Source organism: Simochromis diagramma, unplaced genomic scaffold, assembly GCF_900408965.1.
Source record: "Simochromis diagramma unplaced genomic scaffold, fSimDia1.1 OVJJ01000205.1, whole genome shotgun sequence".
NCBI classification, from domain to species: Eukaryota; Metazoa; Chordata; class Actinopteri; order Cichliformes; family Cichlidae; genus Simochromis; species Simochromis diagramma.
In genome coordinates, this window is record NW_024386782.1 from 12,237,808 (window position 1) to 12,258,862 (window position 21,055).

Sequence of the window (21,055 nt, forward strand, 5' to 3'; positions counted from 1 at the left end):
CTTTTTTCATTATTTTATTTTGCAGCCACTTCAGTGGGATGAAAACTGGTAGACAGCGAGAAGTGGACACAATAGACACGCCGCATGAATAGTAAATTGTCATCGTAGTTATCGATCTACTCGCTTAATTGTGCCATCGTTTATTATGTTGAGGAAGGATCGGCTGTTGTAGTTGTTGTCATTGTTGTCAGCTGATCTGCAGTGATACACCTGACTCATCCTGTGTGTTCCCCCCCACCCCCGCTGGCTCTTGAGTTACACAGTGAGGGGAGATCACATTGCATGATTTGGGCTCACATCGTCTCTCTGTCTCACTCTTTTACTCCCACTTTTTGTCTCCCCTAGTGCCGTCTTCTCGCCCACTTTGTCTGACAGCTGCCCACCCTTTACTGTTAGTGCTCTCTCCATTGTTCTTGATCTCCAAACTTTCACCAGCACAGTTGGTTTTTTGGCTCTTATGTGACCCCGTTAAGCACGGAGAGGATTTTTAAATGTAGCCAGTAGAGCTGCAGCTTCCACCAATGAGTGTTTTTCTTGCGCAGGGTTTGAAGTGTAAAGCACTCGCACTTCCAGTTTAAAAAAAAATAAATTTAAAAGTGCTTGTTGAAAATGCTTGACTCTTGGTATTGTATGAATTCTGGAAATAAGGCATAAATAGTAATATAAAGATGGAGGTGGGCGGCTATCGATAACTGTTAGTTCTGGCGAAATGAAGCGAGAAAAGATGGCTCTCCCTCCTCTTGTTGCCATTTACTAAGCTCCCCTTTCTGGTGCCTGTTGGTGGTTTTGGATCAGATAGAAGCTTTAGGCGACATGCCACAACAGAGAGGCAGATTCATACAGTGGAGTCCTTCCAAAAGTCCTCCATCACTCATACACACAGGCACATAGACACATGCAGCCATGCACACACGCGCGCTCACACTCCATCAAACAGTCACACTATCACGGGCACACACTTAATTATTCAGTCGCTAATTATCTTGTATGCCCGGTTACATAACTGAAGTTGCTTTTGTGAGTGGAGCGAAGAAGACACTCGTGAGGAGAACTTGCCGGAAGAGCCGAGCTTTTCAGAGAATTTTATCTGGCTGCTGATGCAACTTTTCTGAAGCATCTGAAACTGCTTGGAAAAAAAGTAATTTCAGTGAAGAATATCTAAATCTGGGGTTGCTGCAGAGATGGTGTCAGAGATGCCAAATGCAACACACACACGCTGAACCACACAACTGTTTTCAGATTTCCACCTGATGACTTATTTGGCTGTGTGATCGTAAGAACACTGGGTTTGTACTTAGTTTGACATACTGAGACGAGCCTGGTTAGTTCACCCAGTTGTTGTCTTCTCTCCTTTGCTCACCCTCCCGCCTTCATCTCACACTTTCTTTAACATCTTGCTTTATCCATTTTCTCAACTCCCTCTTCTTCCCTTTTCCTGCCACGTTTCTGTTCTGTTGCTCTTTCATGTTTTCCTTTTTATTGTGACCTGTTTTTCAGACGTCTCTTTTATCGCTGCCTATCCTTTAATTTTATTACTCCACATGTCCCCAGTGTCCTCATCTATTGTTGGCTGAAATTCTGTCCACCTTTATTTCACCTGTTTCCGCTGTTAATCTTCTCCAGTCTCATACTGTCTCGAATTGCAGCTGAACAAGCTTTAACAATCTGATGCTGTTGGCATCCGTCCTCTTACCTGTCAGTAAAATATAAATGGACCGGTGCTCAGTGAGGCCGCTTTTGTGCTCTAACTGAGCACTCAAAGCACATTTTAACTGCAAGGCACATTCACCCATTCACACATACAGCACTTTATTCCATGCCTTTAAGCGCTTTCCAACTATCACACACACACTCAAACTCAAACTGATCGACAGAGCTGGGGAAATTTGTGTTTCAGCATCTTGCCCAGGGAATCAAGCCACCAACCTTCATGGTTAGTAGATGGACGACTTTACAGCAACATCCATCATGACATGCAGTTTTGTTACATGGTCTACATCTATGCCTGTGATGATCAGTACTCCTCTACCACAGGAGAAACTGTCAGTGAAGCTTTTCGTCTGATTGACCCAGGCCAAGCAAACACTAGAGGTAGAGATAAACTGGAAAGACTTTATATAAACGAAAAAAAATGCCGTTTTATCCACATAAGTATAAGACAACCTTTTCTCATGTTAAGACCACTACAGTGTCTTCTCTCCAAAGCAATAGAGAGTAAGGTTGGGTGATATGTAAAAATTTTCCAACTGACAATCTTCATTCCAATAATCAAACATGAACGAACTACTCCCCCCCCCCAAAAAAAATAAAAAAATTTAGGGCTGTCAGCGTTAACGCGGTCATCACAATTAATGCAATTAAAATTTTTACCACGCTCAACCCATCTGGAGCGCAGAATGAACAAACTTTGTACAAACTGCCCGAAATGCATTGACCGAGACATTTCAGGGATTTTGAGTCAGTCTGCGCTTCAGGTGGGTTAATTGTTAATCGCTTTAGTCGTGATGACGGCGCGTTAACGCTGACAGCACTAAAAAAAAAAATAAAGTCGCCAATTTGGGATTTTTTTGGCTTTAAACTAGATGAAAGAGGTAAATCAAAGGATGTAACCAAAGTGGTGTGCCGCTTGTGTAGACGTATAGTGCGAGCAAAGTACTCAAACACGACTAACTTGCATGAGCACGTACGTGTCCACCATCTGGCTGAGTATGCTAGGCTATCACCAGCTTCTGCAGCTCCATCAACAAGCATTTGGGCGCACTCTGAGGAGGGTGCCTTTGCTCGCAGATGAAAGAGGGTGCTGTTAAAACAGCGCTGCTATTATTATTATTTTCTGTTGAGTGTTTCTATTAGCACCATTGTTATTAGCAATCTTACTCATGAGCAAATAAATAAATCGCCCTTGCAAAAACGATCGCCCATGGGCTTAGCCTTTCGGCGATAGTCGATATATTCGTCCAATTGCCCAACCCTAATAGAGAGCCTTTAGGGTAGTTTCACAAAAACATTTAGGTGCTGTATAAATCTGTCAGGTGGCAGGGAAATCCCTGATCTATTGGAGATTTGAGGAAAGAGGTGTTTTTCACTCGAGAGGATGCAGAGATTTGACCACAGATCTCACCACTTACCCACAAATAATACCAGTCACTCCCAGGGTTGTGGTTAGCACAGAAGATAACTGAAATACAACCCAAGTCTTTCTGGGCACCACCTCTCTTTGGACTCCTCTGTCAGAAACTGTAGATTTAAGGGAGCCCCCCCACTGGATCTTTGCACCAAGCACACTAGAGTACACAGAACAGACCAGCCTCTATAAAACTTTATGCACTTCACACTTTTATCTTTAATACTACTACTCTTAGAATATATACTTTTAACTTTTTGAAGGACTTGTAGACATTATATTTTAGAAAGCTGTTGAAGCTGTCTTAATGGCACTAAAAAATCTTTGGTCTTGTGTCATCTGCAGCTACCTAAAAACTCTATAAAAACTACAGAAATAAAAGATTAATCTCTCCACATATTTGTGTTTGAGTTTGTGTAAAAATGCTTCGTCATATTGGCCTAAGCAGTCATGCATCAGTGAAGAGATAAGAGTAGGTGCTAACTTGGGCTATAGGGAAGATAACAAGAGATAATTGGTTAAAACAAGGTCCCATGTGACTGTCCAAGTTCATTAGTGTTTCAGTGCACACAGAAACCCAAACACACGTGCCGGCTTCTCGTGACCCGATGCGACCGCTCAGTGAAAGTTAATCACCAGTTATGCGCACAATTGTTAAATTTACAGTTGACTACCTAAGGGAAAGTTCTTCTCTGCTTCCATTTCTCGATTTTCATTAAACTAGGCTAACGTATAACATGTTGCTTTTGAGTTGCAGCTGAGCTTTGTGAAGTGTCACCGTGGTTTCAGTTTACCTCAGGCTAGCCCACAGCCTGGGCGTGCGGGGGCGGCGGAGCTCGGTGTTGTTGCTCGAGCGCATGCGAACATCACCTTCCATCAGCACTGGCCACGGTCGCCTTAATGTGTCCAAACCAATCTGGGATATGAATGAATAGTATGCATGCCTCTGACATCATGGAGTTTCCACTGCTGTGCTCGGCTCACCTCAGAGATAGCAGCTTTGATATTTCACACCGCTGGCTCGCTTGCAGGGGTTCCCCACCCACCACCCCTCCTTACCATAGATGGACTCTGGAGAGATGCTGTTTTTGTGGATGGCAGTAATCTTAAAGCTCAAAGGTCAAATATCCAACTGCCTGTAAACAAGTTACATATACATTACATATATATATTATAAAAGAGCCATATATTTTTGTTTTAAAACAGGCTCTAAATTTGAGTCTGAATCCATGTTGTTGCAGCATTTGCATCGGGAAAAAATTCTTTTGAGACTTTTTGTAATCAACAAGGTTTAGATTTACCAGTGCACGTTCTGCTGTAACGGCATTATGTGCAGGTTTGCGATAAATGTAGAAACCTGTGGAAAATAACAGAACTGTTGCCAGGTGTTAATCATGCTTGTAGTCTGGTTCAGAAATGTTATTCCTGGCACTTATTCCAACTGTGTACAAGCAGAGGAATTCAGTGTTATTCCAGTGGATTACCTCTGAGGTTTCCTTTCCTGTGGTGTATCTCCACAGCTGTCCAAGTCACGTGTTATGTTGTTTATTGAATATCAAAGGCTTTGTGAAGTCAAACAGGTGACCTGATACCATTGTTGTCTGATAGAAGGAACCACCTCCATGTTTGGGCAACATTTCTCTCAGCGCTGGCAGCTCGTTTACTTCCTGTCTTATTTTTTTTTAAAAAACACACAAACTTGTTTGTGTTGGATTACAGTTTATAAATGGATGCAGAAAAGCAAACAGTGGATGCACTTGAAGTAACAAACTGTTTATATATGTCGCAAACAGATGACTGTTGTACGCCACTGTTTGTTTTTGTATTTTGGATGGAATGGCATGAAACATTTTAAGTGCGGGAGGACTCAGATTTTCCATCACACACATGCACACACAGGAGGAGGTGAAATGACACCTCTAACTTTAGTCTCCCAGCCCGCCACTCTGAATAATCCAGTTAGGATGTACTCTCTGGCTATCAGGAGGTTTTAGCTGCCTCGCTTCCAGCCAGAGGAAAAACAGACTTCAGGCTCCAGACTGACCTAAACTGGCCTGATGTCCTAAATAAACCTTTGTCACATAAACACACATAGTACATGCACTCGCTAACCCCACCAACATCCTAATCTACTATTTCTTAACATTTTCAGGCTTGCCACCCACATCAAGAGAGCCATCATACTTTTATTTTTTAATTCATGATTCTGCAGTAAGAAGGATTTGAGATGTTTTGTGAAATAAAGTTCTGCAATGTGTTCTTTTAATATTTGCATTTATTAATATGAGAACCAACAGCCTGAGCTCTAGTTCAAGCCCGTAACTTTAAATGGTTTATTTACAGCCTCCCTACACATGGAATATAATATAGTGGCAGTAATCCTGTCAGATTTCTCTTCTTTGGCTGTGTGTCTGCAGGCAGATCGAAGAGTCTGTGTGTTTGTGTAAAGGTCGGAGGTTGCAGGGGGTACCGGCTGATGTCACGGACCCAAAAAGAAAGTAGTGTCTTTGATGACAGCCTGGTAACTATAAATGTCGTGACAACCCCTAGGAATGAGCCGTCATGTGACACCCCATCTTTGGAGCTAAGTGCATGGAAAAAGAAAACATGCACACGAGCGCGCGCACACACACAGCTTTGCCTTTGGGGAGACCCCTTTGGAAACAATGTCTGGCTTGCTTGAGGATTTGAGAGGGTGAGCAGAAGTGATTTGATCTACTCAGTAAAACACCAAATGCGGGCATGAAGCGAGGCTTTGTTTTTACTGCATAGTTATTGTGAAATTAGCCGTAATGTTTCCCAAATGTTGAAGCCACTTTTGTTTGTGCCTTCTCCGGCTATGTTTTTTTATCAGGTTGCTTTTCTTCATGTAGTCTGTTTTCCAAAGTTGTTGCCTGTTGCTCTTGGCAGAGGCAAAGGGAGATTAAACTTATCTAAAATAACCTGTTGAGGCTGCGTAATTCAACTCTGGCACCTCCTCTCTTATTCCAGTCATCCATAAAGAAAGTGTTCAACTATTTGACTCTGACCAGCGGCGTTGACATATTTTCCTCCCTCGTCCTGAAACCAACTTCTCGGGGAGAGCCATCAGGGACTACATGGTTCCAGCTCTCTGATATCTGGAACACACACTCTCACGTCTTTCCCTGTGAATGCACACTGATCACAGGTCAGGTCTTTGGCAGTAGTTTCCAATCAGGGGTGCAAGTACTTCAGGGCTACTAAGGCAATAGTCAGGCAGCAAGAATAGCTCAACTGGTAGAATGAATTTATTATTAGTACTGAGAAAACTGACTAAAACAGAATAAGCCTTGCAAGAACAAGCTTCTGGACTTTCACTGGGCCATTATATTGACAACACTGATTATTTTCTTTTTTTGCCATTCTGTTGTAGATTTGCTCCTGTTGCATGACCCAGTTTTGACCGAGCTGTCCCAGCTGTCAGACAGACAGCGTCACATTAGACTCTAGAATACTTTGGTATACAGAGGACTTTATGGGCAACAACTCAATGATTTCAAGGTGCAGTGGCTGCAAATTGTCACCCCTCCACCACTTGGTTTTAGGCGTTTGTGCTGAAATGCTTGTGCTCCACTTTGGTCCAAACGTCATTGTTCCAGAAGTCTTGTGGTTTTGTTCAGACCCAACTTTGTAAACCTGTCTTGTTCTTTTTAGACAGAAGAGGCTTTCTATCCGGGACCCTTCCAAACAAGCCATATTTGTTCAGTCTTTTTCTAATTGTGTTGTTACAAACGTTAACATGCTAACTCAGAGCTGCACAGAGTGAGATGTAGCTTTTGTTTTCTCAGTTTCTCTGAACATTTCACGATCTGACCTTGGGACGAATTTGGTGGGACGTCCTCTCCTGGGAACACTCGCAGCTGTCTTGAATGTTTCCCACTTGCGAATAGTGTTTCTCACTTTATAACCCTTCCCATATTGATGGGCAGCAACAGTTGCTACTCCAAGTTTATTGCTGACGTCTTTCATCCTTGGCATTGTGTTAACACTTACCTGAGTGCAGCCGGTGCTTTCACAGGCTGATGGACAATTAACCAAGTACCCACTTAATTCCTGTGGAAGCTGTAATGATGTAGTTATTTTTTCACCCATTGCTTCGGCGTTAAACAAATAATGCCATGATGTAATATGTCATGTGATTTTTTTTTTGTTGCTGAAATTTTATTTGCCTAATTTTAGGGCCTACTTATGTCCTGATATTCAAAACCTAAATTGAAAGAGCGTGGACTTTATTACTAAGCAGCAGGACAAGTCTTCTGTTAAAACTTTTAACTAATCACAACTGAATCATATTTTTTAGTCCATCTTACAGCGCTGAGGGGGACATGAGATGAAAAAGTTTGGGTACTGCTGATTTATATGAGTTTAGCACTTTATTTGGTGCAGGAATTTTCTTTCATTCCTGGGATTTAATGTAATTCAGTATAATATTCTTGCTATTTCAATTCTGACTTTATTGCCTTGTGTTTCACATCTTCTGTCTTCATGTTGTTTGTGGCTGTCAGTGTGTGAAAATGAATTCCAGCTACAAATATACAACATCTGCACATATACTGCACACATACACACCGAAATAAATGGCAAATGTGTTTTTAGTGTGAGGCTGCAGACACTTGCACACACACTCAGACACACATGGGGTTTTTTCAGGCTGGTAATTAGTAGAAGCAGTAAGGTGATAACAAGCGCCAGCCACACGTTTGCAACCGAGGTGTCGATGCCAACATGCTGCTGGATATCACAGCCCCGCACTTTATCACACTTTCCTCCCTCCCCGGACGGATAACTCTTAAATACAGATGCATGCTCATGCGTGCTTTAAAAAGTGCAAGAAAATATGATCATGCTTGACATAACACACATCTTCAGCTTTACAGCAAACAGAACATGTGCATCAACATGGTGTATGTCCCCCACAAATCCTCCTCCTACTCTTTTCTTTCCCTCCTTTCCTATCATCTCCACCCACTGCTCCTCCTCCGACTGCATGATTTGAGTCATATGATTCAAAAAGGTGAGAATCTACATTCAGCAGATTATTTTCATCTTGTTACCCTTACATTTCTTTTGTCCTCTTTATTTGGATGCTCGGGTTTCGTGCACGTGGTGCTTGGTGACAAAGTTGAAACCTTGTAGCTGGCGATGAGCTCATGAGTCTGACATCACTTCAGCATAAGCTGCACCCTCTGAACGCACATTTACATGACCGCCCTGAAGTGTGAGGTTTCATACTAAATAAGTTTGATGAAACAGAGACTTTGTGTGTGTCTCTTGTGCGGTGCCTTGGAAGGCTTTATGTAATTACATTATGCTATAGTGATCATGTGATTGTATAACTGCAACTTGAAAAATATATGGGTCATTTGAAACATCGGATTCGGACTTATCCTTTTATGTTCCCTTCTCCCCCGTGCCATCTCCCCTCCTGACCTTTCATCTCTTGTATGTGTCTTGCACTTTTCACCTGGCACTGGCTCACTTTGTTTTATTTCTCTTCCACAGGTTGCGGAAACAGCAGTATGAGCGGTGACATGTACAGCGCTGGCTATCATACTATCGCCAACATAGATTATTCATCTGTGTGCATCAGGACAATGAGCGCCAGGTATAGCCACTGCTCAGGTATGACATGGCATCAGATGGACGTGCGTCAGCTCTCCTTCCCGGATTCCTCCTTCGATGTCATACTAGAGAAGGCCACCCTGGATGCCATCATGGTGAATGAGAAAACGCCTTGGGAGGTTTCATCTCAAACTGCTTGTTCCATTCACCAAGCACTCACAGAGGTATTTTTGAAAAACTTTTCCTTCCAGAGGTTCGATATTTTGTGGGTTGAGGTTCTCTTGTTACGTCGGATTACTCACCAAAAATGTTTCTGCTTTCTGTTTGTGGGAACCTGAGAGTTTTTGTGAAAGCACATTTGTTTTTCCCACCTGGTGCCTACTGAGAACTCACTACCACTCACCACTGCAGCACTAGTTTATGGTACAGTCCAACCATCACGTGGTAATTTGCTTTCAGTTACAGCAGGTTTTTTTTCAAACTTTAGAAAACATGATAACAGGAACAAAGCAAGGATCTGTAAATGAAAACCATCAACATACTCAGATTTTTCAGATCATTTACAGATTTATTTACAGTTGTAAACAATAACCCATCAGCCTTTTACTGCTGATGGGTTATTGTTTACAACTGTGGGTGGCGTAGACACCCAAGTTTTTGAATATGACAACAAAGTAGGCGCAGTAGGATTTTCAAAGTCATCCCGTTGAATCTCGGTGACCTCAACCTCAAGGTAAAAGGTCAAGCTTTCTGAACACAATAACATGAGAACAAGGCAATGTATGATTTCCAAATTCATTACATGATTGCAGCTACTAGTAGGCTGAGGGGTAGCACTGCTGATTATATTGTTTTGGGATAGCTATGGCTCCAGAGGTGGAGCAGGATGGAGCAAGTCATCGACTAACTGAAAAGTTGGATATTTTCGTTCCTTCACTGCTCCATTCTGCATGCCAAAGTATCCTTGAGCCAGATACTGAACCCCGAGTTGCTCCTGATATATTCACTAGAGTGTGAATGTGTGTGATAGAAAGCACCTAAATGCAGAAAACAATAAAATTACGACAAAGTTTATAAGAACCAGTTCATTTACCATTATTCCACAAGTTGCTTTTTAACAAACCAAATTAGAGTACTAAGGAAGAATTAGATGAGCAAAATCTAACAATCTAACTGCGAAAGGTGAACATTTCAACAAACCTTTTAAAATTCTTTTATTTTTTCCATTATGAGGAATCATTGTTTCTGTGTGGGTCTGTAGTGTAGTCGGTTACACATTTGCTTGGTAAGCAAAAGGTCACTGGTGCAATTCAAACCAGAGACGCAAATCCCTTTTGAGGTTAAGTCAGGAAGGGCATCCTGGTTTAAAACTGCCAAATCAGACACATGGAGCTACCCACAGTGGTAATCAATTGTGACAAGGAAGCAGCATTCATTCATTCATTCATTCAAAATATCATGGTTTCAGAAAAATCATCAATTTGAAACAATGTATGTTTTCTGTAAGTTAATTAAGATCAAAATATTATCATTAGTAGTATTAATGTTGATATTTGTAGCTGATGCATGGCAAAGTTAAAAAATCAAATGTAAATGCGTCTAAACTGTATATTTGTCCGTTTTTACAGAGCTGTCCTTTGCCTGTTTTGCAGGCCACTAGTGTCGCTACACACCTATGATGGTTTGAGAGCTGTTTTACGGCGAGCAGCAGTACGGTTTATTTGTAAATGACTTTCTGACAGTGAAATTAGTGGCACTTTACATTTCCACTCCACAGCCCATCAGCGTAGTGGCAAGAAGCTGAGTGCCCTTCAGCTGCTCGCCTCAGCACTAACTGCCACTGTGTCAATGTGACAATGACAATGTTTTGGTCATTTGTTGTGCTTGACCTTCTCATATTAAGACAAGAGAGCTCCACTATTAACTGAAGTAGGAAACTTGTGATTTCTGAATGGGGAAGAATTACTCATGATGTACTTACTGAGCATTTGAAGAACGGCTAAGTAAGGTATAATTCATTATTTAGGTTAAAATTACAGGTGTATAGAGTCTTACGTCTAACACACAGCCTATAATTACAGTAAATGTTACAGTGGAAAAGGTCACAGAGTGTGACTCATTTTAATGGAAGCAGCTTGAGAGCACTAAGTAAAAGTGATGTTAATGCAGATTTGAAACATTTGCATTTTCTTGTGCAAAACTTTAAAATTACGCACAAATCAACAATTTATAAATGAAAGTATTATGAAGCTTTTCCGGTGACTATTACCATTAATATTTGCAGTTAATATCAGGGTCATACGTAGGCTGCTGATTTGAATTAAGCAACAATAAACGATAACTATTTTGACCGACATTAAAGTCATGTAGATTTACGTTTTGTAAACTATGATTATTTTACTGGACATAAATCAAATATCTAAGATTAAATGTAAACTCAAGAGTGACTCAGAATGAACTATATTACTGTCTGTAGGTGTGAATATTAAAAAACCAAGTGAGACAACGTGGACGCAGGTGACCTCATCACACAGCCACAACCCTTCATGCTCGCTGTTATACCTCCTGAACGATAGCTGCAGCTGCTCAGACGATGCCTCCACATTGCACTGGTACAAAAGGTGAAAGCGTCAAAACCAGAAGCAAAGAAATTGCTTTTTTTCCCTGACATATCATTAAAATAGCTGTAAAAACCAACACAGTTGAACAATCGTGTCTTCCACTCTGTTCCAACGGCGCGGCACACCGGGTTTACAAAACTCGAGAGGTGCACAGCATCCAATAATGGCGGCTTGTAAAAGCGGCTGTGATGTCAGTTTCATCTCAGCTTTGTCGTACAGTGCCGTTTGCATCAGTGATGCTCTACTGTAAAACAATTCTAACTCCAAAAGTAGCCAAACATTCGAGAGCTTTGCCATGTTGTGTTATGTGATTACTTGCAGCCCGAGTTACAATATGTGCTTAAATGAATTCATTTGAACTTGAAGTTTTTCTCCTAATCATCCATCCTAATAGTTACGGCAACAAGTGAGTGAAGTGCTTTAAATGATACACCAAGAATAAATTTTATTAGATTAGAAGTATTTAAATGTCAGTTTTCTCAAGTTATCCCAATTTTTAATGCTTAAAGCTTAACCGAGGACAACCCTGACTTGTGAAGTAAACAAGGATATAGACAGTGCTGTCTGTGGGCCCAGTTTGTAGGGACGGTGTCTTGGGTGTTTTCCTCTAACAGAAGGAAGTATTAAAGAAGGATCAGTGAGTGTGATTGGTGGACAGATGGGAGGATTTGAATTCCCTTCTAGAGGAGTGAAGCTGAACTCATGAAGACGCCTGTTTAAAAGCCATTTCAATAAGAAGCTCAAGTTCCCAAGCACCCTTTCCCCTTTAATTTTTCTCAGCTGCCTCATTCTCGTGGCTATCCCTCTGCTTCATGTTGGTTTACATGTATCTTTATGAACTTCTCTGTGATCACAAGTACACAGCAGTGTTTTTGTCTTCAGCACTAGTGTACGTTTGCCGTCTCACTCTGGCTTTTATGGGCACAGACAGTCACGATTCTTGTTTATGTGTGAGCGTGTGTTTAGCAGGAATGTGGGTGGCGGCTTCAGAGCCTACTTTCAATTCTTACAGAAAGCATTTTCACAAAGCGGAAAAAGGGGACAGACGGAGGGAGACGCGAGCGAGAAAGAAAGGTGAGAAAGAAAAGAAGGAAGGTGAGAAAATGGCGAGCATAGGAGAGAGTGATGAAAATGAAGGAGATCCCTGAAGAAACTTTTGTTGAAATCACAGAAGAAAAGAAGAATTGGTGGTGGGGAGGGTGGGGGGAGTGGATGACAGCAGAGGAGAAAGGAATTGAGAGAGGGAGAAAAAGAGAAGGAGTGGGAGACAGAAACCAAGACTGACAGAAAGCTAATGAGCAGTGCGCCAGTGTGAGACGGATGAGAAGAAGGTAGCAAAGGAGAGGGAGAAGCTGAGGGGAGGGGAGGAAGAACAGTGCAGAACACTTTAATCTAAAGCCTGCTTTGAAAGAGATTCCCAAAGATTAATCATGTTGAGTTAAAAAATAAAGAAATATACCAGAGAAAATTGGTGAATCATGTCACTTTACACCAGCGGATTGTTATTTCTCATTAGTATGAGAACAGATCGTATAAACACAAGGCTGAGTGTACAAAAGTTGAGGCAAAGTGCATATTTTGTTAATTATTTCAATAGTTTCTGTGTAACATCCAGAAAACTGGTCATGGACAGCCATCAGCCTCGTCGTGTGTGTGCTTGCACTTTGCGTGAGACCTAGCCCTGGCCAAACATTGATAAGCCAGACACAAGACTGTGCGACACGGAGTTAGTAGATTCAGTTTTATTTACATTTTATCTACGAAATCACAGCAAAAGTTGCCTCAATGTGCTTTATATTGTAATTTAAAGACCCTACAGTAATACAAATAAAAATGGGACCTCCTTCGGGCAAGAGCTTTGGCGACAGTGGGAAGGAAAAACTCCTTTTTAACAGGAAGAAAACTCAGTGAGAAGGACGCTCAGGGAGGGGTGGCCATCTGCCGTGACCAGTCAGGGGTGAGAGGAGTAAGTTTGGCGCTGTTAGCTCACTGGCCAGCTTAGATAAATTTTTAGCTACTCATCGTAGTAAATAGCTGGTTAGCCCAAATCTGCTTCTTACTCAGTGTTGACACTGAGAAAGAGTCCTGTTTAAAGCATGTGCATGACTTCATATTTTTAGTAATTAATGCACTCAATTTCTAAGCAGTGTTATTTAGTTCTGCTTAGAGGTCCATTACACTCGCTGTATTGGTTGTTTCATGCAAACAGTGGCATCTCAACAGCTCTGTACTGTTCATACCAGGGATGAGTACTCGCTATTCTCCTAAATAAAAGATGTCGCCACTTAGATAAAACTTCCACATCACCAGAAGCAAAACTATCATATATTTCTTTCAAAGTTCTTTCCAGAAAGCCTCGTCTTTTCAGTCTATATGATCTCTGAATCTCTGAACTTCTCTGCAGTTATCATTAAAATGGCAGTAAAAACTGACATGATCGTACGCTCATGTAATTGACTTGGCTTTGGGGGCAGCAACAGCACCCTGTGTGACGTTACAAGCCAAAAACATGAAAGCGTACTGTAGCTTGCACCAGGGGATTTGATGTCGGTTTTGAAGTGCAGTGTGAGTATAGTGGGCCCATTGTTGTTGCCGTTAAAGGAAAACAAAGAAGAGGTTTAGCTGCAAGTGCATGTTGGTGAGCATGAAGATCACATCCTTTGGATTTTCATGGAAAATTTGTCCCAAATAGTTTTTATGTTTTGTTTTTGTGTTTTTAAGTCAGTGCATATCCTGTTAGAAGATTAGTGGAGGTTACATTAAAATGGTTTCAAAAAGCTTAATGCAACAAAAAGAATCCCTGAAGGTCAAAAAATACCTGAAAGGCTTGCAGAGAGATTAAATACATTAATATTCTGTAATTGAATGTCCAGTTACATTTTACATTTTAACATTAAAATTAGGGGTGCAACGATACTCGTATCGATATTGAACCGTTCGATACAGTGCTTTCGGTTCGGTACGCATATGTATTGAACAATACAAAATAAATTTTTAATTTATTTTATCAACTTTCCTTCTGACGATGCTGTCTGTGTTGAGCGCTCAGTGGATCTGCGCTCGACAGTTTAGCCTAGGCGGAGTAGTCGAACGCAGATTCACTGAGCGCAGGGCAAGCTAGCGAGACAGAAGTTAAGCTCTCCTTGCAACATGGCAAATTGAATCCCCCCCACCCTCATTCAGATCTGGCATTTGGAACTATTTTGGTTTTCATGTGACGTATGACCCTGAAGGTAAGCGCGTCATGGACTAAAGTAAAACAGTATGTTGGATGTGCCATGCAATGCTCAATTACATGGGTGGGAGCTAGTGTGTTAGCACAGTTAGCTCGTTAGCGTGTTGGCCGTCCAGCCCCATGCACGGGCGATCCGCGGTAGCTCGTTAACGGAGATTTGCCGTGTTGTGGCGTTAACGTCATTTCAATGAGATTTACGCTGACAGCACTAGTGGGAACACAACGAATATGACTGCACATTTACACCGACATCATCCTAGTGCAAAGACAAGTGGAAGCAGACAAAAACAACAACAAGCACGCATGCTACAAACTTTACCCGAGTCATTTAGACAGCCGTTAGCACATGATTCTCCTTATGGGGACCTGATATGTTTAATATGCTGCTGAGAATATAGCCCAGAAGAAGCGTATAGTATAGCTTTTATTTTGGAAAGAGCCATTTCTCTGTAATAAACTCTCTTTTCCAAAGATGAGTGATTCCTCAATCAGATACAGGGCTCAAAATCGCCTGCCCAACGTCCCGGGGCTAGCGATTTTTCCAGTCGGGCTACCAAAATCTATCTCTGCCCTGCCCGTCGGCCTATCGTAGGAAGGAAAAATATATGTCAATGCTTTTGCATTCTTTCGGAAATGTAGCTGGGTAATTATGTCATTGGCATCGGTGAGCCACTGTCAATATGTGACATATTGAAATCGCGTTTGAATTTGCGCTTGTTTTTTGCTTTCACTTTGCAATCGCATGAACTGTGTATAGAGAGCGACAGCACTGATCTGTGAGTGATGATAATTTGCGCACCAATTCCTCTGACATCGTCTTATCAATCGTTAGCTTACTATGCAAACATGACAAGTGAAATCTCCCGCAGCAAGCTTAATTAAACACGTGAGAGGTTGATCGCGCAGAGAATCGCTGAGCGTTATGTGAGTGCGTGTGTAAAAGCAGCAGGATATATATTGTAGCGGGTCAGGGCTGTTCGGGTTCTGTTTGTACAGTTATGTTTTGTTTATGTTGCCATAGTGACGGGTGACGCCCTCTCGCTGCGACGGTGTGTCCTTCCGGGGTCAGAGGGCGCCCTGTGTGTTGTTGTTGCTGTGCTGTTGCCGCGCTGAGCAGTTAGCTAGCGGCAGTGTTCTTCTGCAGATGTCAATAAACGGCTGTGCTCCCTGGCTAGCTCACGGGAAGCAAGACCAAACGATACCTCCGTCTCCTCCTTGTCTGAGCTCGCCACTGCTGAGTTCTGCTGAGCCAAATAAGACAGGTCAGGGTGAAGAAGTGACAGCCAAAGAAAAGCTTACCACAAAACGGAAAAGTTATGACAAATCAGACTATAAGGCAAAAAGAAAGTGCAGCTTTATGGTTTCATGGACAAAAGAATTTCTGTGGCTGCAATATGACAAGCGAAATAACCAGGGCTGCACATAAGTGGTCCGCAGGTGCGCATTCGCTGTCAAAATAAAAAACGGGCACAAGATAAGAAGTTGCAACGTGTGTTTGCATACATAAGATTTTCAGGAGGAGGACAGACATTTGTTTAGAACTCTTAAAGATGTCGAAGAAGCTCCTTTAAGCAATTACTGTGATGTTCCTCCACCTCCAAAGAAATGTCAGAAGGAGTCCGAACCACAAAAGAAGCACGTATTCTCGGAAAAGTAGTTGCAGGAGGTGAGCTGGCTTCAAAGAAATGATGAACGCAAGGAGATGTGGTGCGGAATGTGCCGTGAAAATTTAATAAATGACAAATTAAAACGGCATGAACATTTTTTTTTGTATCGAAAAAATATCGAACCGTGACACCAAAGTATCGAACCGAACCGAACCGTGAATTTTGTGTATTGTTGCACCCCTAATTAAAATATAAAACTCTTCTACTGGTACATGTAGAATTTGACTCTTTTACCAAAATCAGAGATCAACACATTAGAAACTGGCCATCCATCCATTAATGTTCCTAACGACTCATCCAGCCAGAGTAACGGGTTATAGGCAGTTTATCTTAGCTGACAGGCTGCCCGTGTGTCATGAGGCTAAGGTGGAGACTCCGTCAACCTTTCATGGTCACATAAGTACCTAAGGTCAAGTTAATCTCACACACTTGTCTGTGGACTGTGGGAGGAAACCCCAACGAAAAGGTTCAAGCTAAGAACTGTATTGCTCACCACTGTATCACCATGCTGCCCATTTGGGATTGTCAGCTGATCACAATTAAAGATAATCTTGGAGTTTAACACTGTTTGAGATACCTCAGGTAAAGGGAACATTAAAAGCCAAGGTTTAGTTTGGATGTTAAAAAAAGAACCTATCAAAAATAACTGCCCATTATCCAAAGGCTGTAACAAAAAACAGCACAAACACTACATTACTGCAAATGACATGCAAAAATATTTAGTTGACATGAGAATCACTCTTTCTCTGTGCAGCTGAATAGTCAAAGGTGACAGAAGAAACACTGCATGTCAAAAGAAATGAGTTTAAAATGCATATTAATATATTAATAAACAATTTCTCAAATCAAAGCTGAAACCTGCCCTTTTCATGCAATATTAATTATTTTATGTGAAATTGAAAATAACGATGCATAAGAAGCCTTAAGCCTCGGAGGAATCTGTGAAATCAGTTCCACCAGAAATCCCAGTCAGCAACACTTTCCCACACAGTTATCCGATGTAGGACACATGTACTGTATATAAAGCCATGACACAATACACATAATAACAATAGAGTTTTATTTTTATTGCCATCATGGTGACACACAAACACAGTAGAAGCTGCAGTTCACTGAAGTGTGAAATTTATTTCACAAGCTGACACGCTCTGTGAATCACTCTAGCTGTTGCTATGGAGACTCTTTCATTAGATATCATCTCAGACTAACACTTTTAATTGCTAACCTTTAGTCCTGTTTAAAGAGGTAAAGACTAGTCCTTGGTTTCAATCAGTGAGGCAAGTTTACTTTAAGACATCTGTTTTGTAGCTCTGTTAAATGCAGTTTGTTTGCTCAAGGCACTGAAGCAGAGATTATGCAATGTCCAGAAGTTTACTCAAGTGCAGCTGAAAATTTGGTAATTCATGAGTTTGTTAATTCTGCACAGAATTGCACACAATATTGCAAGAGATTTAACCAAAGTGTTTTAGCTTGTGGTTGATTTCAGTTTACAGGTTTAACCAGTCATCTTAAGTATGGATAGGTTTGTATTTGATGTCTAATTATATACGTTCAAAATGAATCATTTACACTTAACCCTTTAAAGCCGGTCGGAGTGGGCACGCTCCGTTTTGCATAACTATTTTAAAATCCCGGTAGCACTGCAACCACATGAGCTAGCGCAATAATTTTTTTTGCATATGAAACCGGAGGAGTTGTACTTACATCTTATGCCATCAGCTTGTCCTAAGTCACAGTTTCCTTCCACATATGGCTTTGCAAAAACTGCATAAAAAGCACTTGCAGCAACAAAAACATAATATTCCAGAAACATGCTTTGCCGATCCGATCAGCTATTCGTAACACTTCCTACGTCCATCAGCGCGAACTATCGCATGTCCGCCATGTCCTGCCCAAACCGGAAGTGACGTCATTTTACCGTCAGGGCCTTATGAGCCTATACTGGACTTTTTAAAAGTTATATTTGACTTTATGACTTTCTGTGTTGTTTCTGGGATGCTTAGGACTCAAATTGCACTGCTGGAAATAGTTTATTTTGATGTATATGCTGCTTTTTTTTTTTGCAAATTTGCATTATAATATTTATTTTCGTTTTTCCTGCAGTATATAAAAATTGGTGTATTTCAAAAATAAAACTATGAAGACACTTAAAATAAATTTCCTTTGGTGGGAAACTATTTTGTGCAACTTTTTTGTATTTACAGTTTTGAGGGATAAGCCTCTTAAATCTCTCTAACTAGAAATATATGTTAAAAAAACAAAAACAATTTTCAAATTTTTTGTAGTTTATTGCACTTTTTTGCAATTTATGTAATTACTTTTCTTTTTTTTTTTTTTTGCCTGTCCCGTTTGGCTCTTTTGCCATCAGAATTGTTTGTCGGAAGGCGAAAGAAAGATGCACAAACGGAGTTACTTTACCAAATTGACCATCAAGCCTTGCCGAATGGGCCGTTGGATGACCTTTTATTGTTTATTTTAGTTTCATTACTGAATACGGGACAGACTTGACTGGGGGAAAGAAGGGGAGAAAGAAAGAGGGAAAGAGAAAACAGCTGAGAAGAGGGACGGGGGAGAAGGGCAATTTATGTAATTACTATGCACTTAATGCAGACATATTATTAAAATTTGGGCTATACTGGTTGTATTGATGTATATCAACTTGAAATGCTCCCAAAAATGGCACCACAGAATGTAAAAATATAATATAAGCTCTGGCGGACTTGGTTCTATGGTAGGTCTTAAAGGGTTAATGGTATCATAAGTAATTTTTTAGGTAATTTAATGGAAAAAGAAGGTTGTCCTCATAAGTATACATTGATTAATGTGTAAAAATTGATGTATTTTCATAAACGTAAGAATATGCAGGAGCAGGCACCGGTTTGTGGAAGGCGCCATGTTCACTCGCCCTCTTTAAAGTGGCCAACATGGACGTTGCTGTTCCGCCACAAACTTTGAAATTTTGACTTTATTCTCAAAATGAACAATAATATATTTTATTCTTAATGCTGCCCTAATACACCTTCATAGTGAGTACTTTATACTTTCATTTTTAAAAAAATTACAACATTTGCACAATAAAAACGAATGCTAAATGTTTCAAATGGATATATTTTGGACAACAATTCTAACGATTCTACATGTTTCGATGTATACTGTGCATGTGTTGCATGCTCAGTCTGCCTGGTATTGAAGCTGTCACAGATGTAAGTTAACAGTTATAACAGAAATGTGTCCTTCAAAGACTAGTGTGGGCCCTCGCTTATGACAGTAAGTGGTATGGAAAATTCCAGTCATTTCAGAAATGTAGTATCCAGTACGGTGGTTTACTGGGTTATAATTACCTAGACCGCAACACAAGTCTTAACTGAGCATTTGTTGTTAGCTCTTTCTGGCCTCGGCATCTTCACAGTCTCTTCCATCAGTCAAAGAAGTGTGAGTGATATGGTCAGAGCTTTTTCATTGTTGTGCTGCATTATGCGGCGCGTAGGTGTATGGCAAGAGTTAATGACAACTTTATTCAGCTCATCTCACACAGTCGGATGTGGTGTATCTCACATCTGTAGACCCAATTGTTTTAGTATGCAATTAATAATTTTATAAATACGTGTAGCACTTCTCATCTGCTTTTTTTCAGCTTGTTTCTAATCCTTCTTAGTCCGTCTACAAGTCTCTCTCTTAAACTGACAGGAGACGCCTCCTTTTCTTCTTGGTAATCTTACATAATCTAGTAGATTCCTGCATTTTTCATTGCACTCAGCCAGTGTGACAGCACTGACGGTTCACACTGTACACTGGGAAGGAGAGTTCTAAGAAACACGAACCTACATGGGAAACAACTAAATGACCTGTTAAATAGTAATCAAATTACAGTTACTAAGCAAACAATTGCCATTAGCCTCATTACATAAATTGATTTACAGGAAATGTTTGATGATAAGATTATCTTAAAAAAAAAAAATCAAACATCTGCAATGCTACCCACATCTGATTTTTACTGCACTACAAACTTCATAAAGTAAGTTTAAAAAGAACAAAGAACAAAAATTAATGATTACAATATCCAGTAATATTCAGTTAAAAGGAAATAATGCACAGAGAGTGAGCTGCCTTGGTGGAGGTTTGTGATCTTCAGAGTGCTTTTTGTTAGGTCAGTGTATAGGACTGTAGGCCAAAGTTCATTTTTATTACATGATATTTAGTTTAAACTTTACTTAGGCGGCTCCAGAAAGTAGTTAAGTAACCTAATGTGTAATTTACAAAACAAAGTAGTAAGTCATGCAAATTTGCTTTTTTTTAGAATACGCGTATACTTATCCTCATGGACTGTATGTATGGTAGCGCTACCATTGGTTTTGTGATCAAACCAATGGTAGCTCGAGGATTAGTACTGTGCCCATCTCAATCCTTTGTTCCAGATTAAAGTGACAACATTTAGATGAAAATTTGGAGTGCTAAGCTATCAGCTGCTGGGAGCACGCTTGCTTAGCAAGTCACATAGAGTGTAGAAAGCTTGTTAAAATTAACTTTAAAATCTTCTCTGGCTGCTCCCTTTAGGTGTCGCCACAGCTAATAACACAGTAGTCCTCTGTGTTTCTTCCGTCACTGAATCCATGAACCTCTGAGGTCTTCCTGTTTTCCTCCTGTTTGGTAGCTCCATCGTCAACATCCTGAGTCAACTGTCCCTGCTCCTCCCATGTCCAAACTCAACCTTCCTTTCTAACCACTCAACCTGAGCTGTCCCTCTCATTTCTAATCTTGTCCATTCTTGTCACCCTCAGTGAAAATCTTAGCGTCTTCAGCTCTGTCCCCTCCAGCTCAGCCTCCC

The 21,055-nt window shown here is 40.8% G+C and overlaps 1 protein-coding gene across 1 annotated transcript in view; it reads left to right on the forward strand.

Moving 5' to 3' along the window:
- ece2a (endothelin converting enzyme 2a) overlaps positions 1 to 21,055 on the forward strand; it is a 99,852-nt gene that overhangs the window by 41,469 nt on the left and 37,328 nt on the right. Inside the window, exon 3 of the mRNA XM_040021838.1 lies at positions 8,648 to 8,931. Coding sequence (XP_039877772.1) covers positions 8,648 to 8,931 — 284 coding nt within the window. The remainder of the gene's footprint in view (positions 1 to 8,647; positions 8,932 to 21,055) is intronic.